At 57.5% G+C, this 3,223-nt stretch overlaps 1 protein-coding gene across 1 annotated transcript; it reads right to left on the bottom strand.

Moving 5' to 3' along the window:
* Positions 1–1,000: 1,000 nt before the first annotated feature.
* Positions 1,001–2,706, bottom strand: PNMA8C (PNMA family member 8C). The gene has a single exon (XM_090259800.1). It carries the CDS (start codon positions 2,440–2,442, stop codon positions 1,828–1,830), a length of 615 nt encoding a protein of 204 aa, XP_090115926.1. The 5' UTR covers positions 2,443–2,706; the 3' UTR covers positions 1,001–1,827.
* Between the last annotated feature and the right edge of the window lie 517 nt (positions 2,707–3,223).

The following is a 3,223-nucleotide window of genomic DNA, read 5'->3' as shown; positions in this document are numbered from 1 at the left end:
GGAGTGCATTGGGGGTCCCCAGGGTTACAATTGGATAGGTAAGATCTGAACGTGCATGCAGAAATCACATTTTTGAAAAGAAACTCCGTTCAAACCTTTGCAGATCCCTGACTAATGGAAGTTTACAAACTCACAGGTAAGATGCCCCGAACAAGAGCTCTGTCTCCTGACAGGCATTTGGATTTAACCTGATTGAGGTTTTTTGTTTTTTTTCTTTTCTTTTTTTGTTCTTTATCATCACAGGGGGCTTGGGGACTCAGGGTTAATGTTGTTAATGGATAACTCTTGAAGGTGACCTCCTAATTATTTACCTCCTTCTGGACCACTCCCTGGAAGTCTGGCCTCTTGGTTTTCAGAGAGTGGAGCGTGCCCCTTCCCCCAAGTCCAAGCTTCTGGGGTTTAATTTGGGGAGAACCCTACCCTCGTCTCAGGCACCATCCAGAGCCAGTGACCCCACCCCCCACCATCCCTGCAAGGGAGACCCAGTCTGCAGAGAACAGCGACAGCTTTTTAGAGTCTCACACAGAGCAGCGAGGTTCTCAGACATGGCAGGCAGGCAGCTCACTTTGACAGACGTGGCTGGTTTCTCTTGTCATGTGCAAAACAGGGTGGCCTCCTCCGGAGAAGTTTGTGCCAGAGGTACATCCAAACCACATCCTTTTAAAAGACAAAAACGACCCTAGACTTTGCAACGGCAGGATCTGCAGCCAGGCCCAAAGCTAGAGAGAGGTGTCCGTGCCTCCTTCCCCACAAGACACACCCAGCAAGCGGGGCTGTCCTCACCGCGGCGGGTGGCGAAGGGGACCGGGGTTCTTCCTCTGTGGCTTCTCCTCAGCGCTCTTAATAAAGACCGGCTGCAAAACCTTGGTGTCCCGGACCGGGTTTCCCTACTTCCATCTCCCGGCGAACACCCGCAGATGTTGGGTGCGTGGGGGAGGGCACGCGGTCTCGGCGGCCGAAGTCTGACACGTTGCTCGGCTCCCACCGCGGCTGCGCAGATGGCCCCGCGGAGTCTCCAGGCTGTTGGAGGTTGTTGGAGGGTCTGGGAGATCCTTCCTCACTCCCGAGTTACCTTCACCCACTCAAATAACACCCGCCCCCGTCCTCAGGTGTTCGTCCCACAACTACTCAAACATTACCCACTCGAACTCGTATATTACACATGCTCAGATGCTACCCACACGCTCAAATAGTACCCACGCGCCCTCGTGTCCCGGTGACGCAGATGTTACCCGCACCTACTCAAATATTTAACATGAGTGCGGGAGGGCAAGGTTGAGGCCTGTTTTGCTCCCTGCCATCTCTCCGGTGCCTGGAACAGTGCCTGACACACTGCGGACACGCAGGACATATCTGTTGCATGAATGAATGACCCGGAGTCAACCACATATTACCCACAGCTACTCAGCTGGTACCCACACCCGCTCAGATGTATCCAAGGAACTCCAACGTTACCCACCTACTATGTGTGCAATGAAGGCAGGATTTGTTCCCTTCCGAATCCCCAGCTCCAGGAACAGTGCCTGAGTCATAGTAGGTGCTCAATAAACGTGTGCAGGACGAACGAATGAACGACCCACACTCCATTAGGTGTTAACCACATCCACTCAGATTTAACCCACACATTAACTCAGATAAAAATGGCGCCCACTCGGATGTTGCCCATTCTTACTCCAAGTTCCCCACTCACTTGCCTATAATGCCCATCCTCACTCACATGATCCACACTCACTCGCATGCCCCAGACTGACTCAGATGGTACCCACCCTGCCACAGTCGTCACACACACACACCCACTCATCTGCCCCCACGCCCACGCATGTCACCTCACAGCTTCTTGTCAGACGCATGGTGCCGTCGGCGGTTCTTCTTTGGCTTCCGCTTGCCCCTCTTGCCCTCTCCAGCCTTTTTGTCCTTCTCCGCGGAGTCCAGAGGTGGCACCCCATCCAGCCGGGCCGCAGCCCCAGCCCCCGGCTTCTCCCCGGGCCCGGGCACACAGCACTTTCTGGCGGGCAGCTCTCTGGGGCCCGCCACCGCCGGGCACAGTTCCTGCCTCAGGACCCGCGCTACATCCTCCACCGTCCTGCCCTCGCTCTGCAGGAAGAGGTTCAGCTTGGTCAGGAATTCAACGTCCTGCTTCCGGGGCATGTAGACCACTCTCCACATGCCGCCCTTGCCCTTGATCTCCCGGGGGATCACGGAGTAATTGATCTCCTCCATCAGCCTGATGATGGCCGCCTTGGACCTGTCCTCTTCCAGAAAGGCCTTCCCGGCCACTTCAAACTTGCCCAGAGGTTTCAGGGGGACCCTGATGATCTCTTCGAATTCCTCGTGGTTGCAGTCCTCCGGGATGCCCAGGATCATCAGGGACTTGTAGCTGTCCACCTCCAGGGCCTTGCAGCCGTGCTCCAGCAGGGCGATGTCCTTCACACCGAACAGCATCTTGCCCAGCTCTCTGAGGCAGCAGTATGCCCGCTGGTGCGCACCTGGGCTGCCTCGGGGGTCCGCAAAATGATCCAGGGTGCCACGATCCCTTCCCAAGGGCTGTGGGAGACAGAGGCCTCACAGGCCCAGTCTGTCCACCTCAGTCAAGGATGCCCGGGGAGCTGCCCACGGGGCCGCACAGCGGTCAGGCCCCCGTGATGTCCCCCGGGGAATATTCCCAGGGACTCAGGTGGCGGGAAGCAGAGGAGGGTGTCTGCCGGCGGGCCGCACCAGGAAGGGTCCGCTTCTCCTTTCTTGGCGGTGGCCTCCAAAGGTCTCAGCGGATCTGGGACTGACCTCCCTGGGGCCGCTGCCACAGGGGTGTCGTGGGTGGAGGCCTGGCGGGCAGAACGGCCGGTTCCCTGCCGCTGGCCCAAGGGCTGCCCTCAGTGCCCTGTGGCCAGGCTAAGATGAGATGTGGCCGCTGCACTTGCTCCCGCAGTGACGTCACCGCCTCCTTCCGCTCTGCGGCCCAGCGGTCTCCACGGCAACCACGAGAGCATCGCCTCTCCATTGGCCGGGCCCAGCCGCATTGAAATCAGAGTCCGAGGGAGTCATTCAGAGGTGAGGGGTCAGCCACCAGCTTTCACAAGTACCCTCCCCCTTTAGCTTTTGGGGAAAAGGCTGATTCCGGGGGAGCGGGGACAGGGAAGGTACAAGAAAATGAGCCTGGAACATCTTCTTGGGTCAGTAAGGAAGGAAATGCCCAAAGAATGATGAGAACAGGTGAAAAGACATT

Source organism: Furipterus horrens, unplaced genomic scaffold, assembly GCF_987537825.1.
Source record: "Furipterus horrens unplaced genomic scaffold, mFurHor1.1.pri manual_scaffold_13, whole genome shotgun sequence".
NCBI classification, from domain to species: Eukaryota; Metazoa; Chordata; class Mammalia; order Chiroptera; family Furipteridae; genus Furipterus; species Furipterus horrens.
Note: the sequence above shows the minus strand (reverse complement) of the source record. Positions and strands in the feature narration are given on the sequence as shown.

Coding starts and splice junctions, on each gene's coding strand:
- PNMA8C (XM_090259800.1), bottom strand. CDS start 2,442: ATGCTGTTCGGTGTGAAGGACATCGCCCTGCTGGAGCACGGCTGCAAG.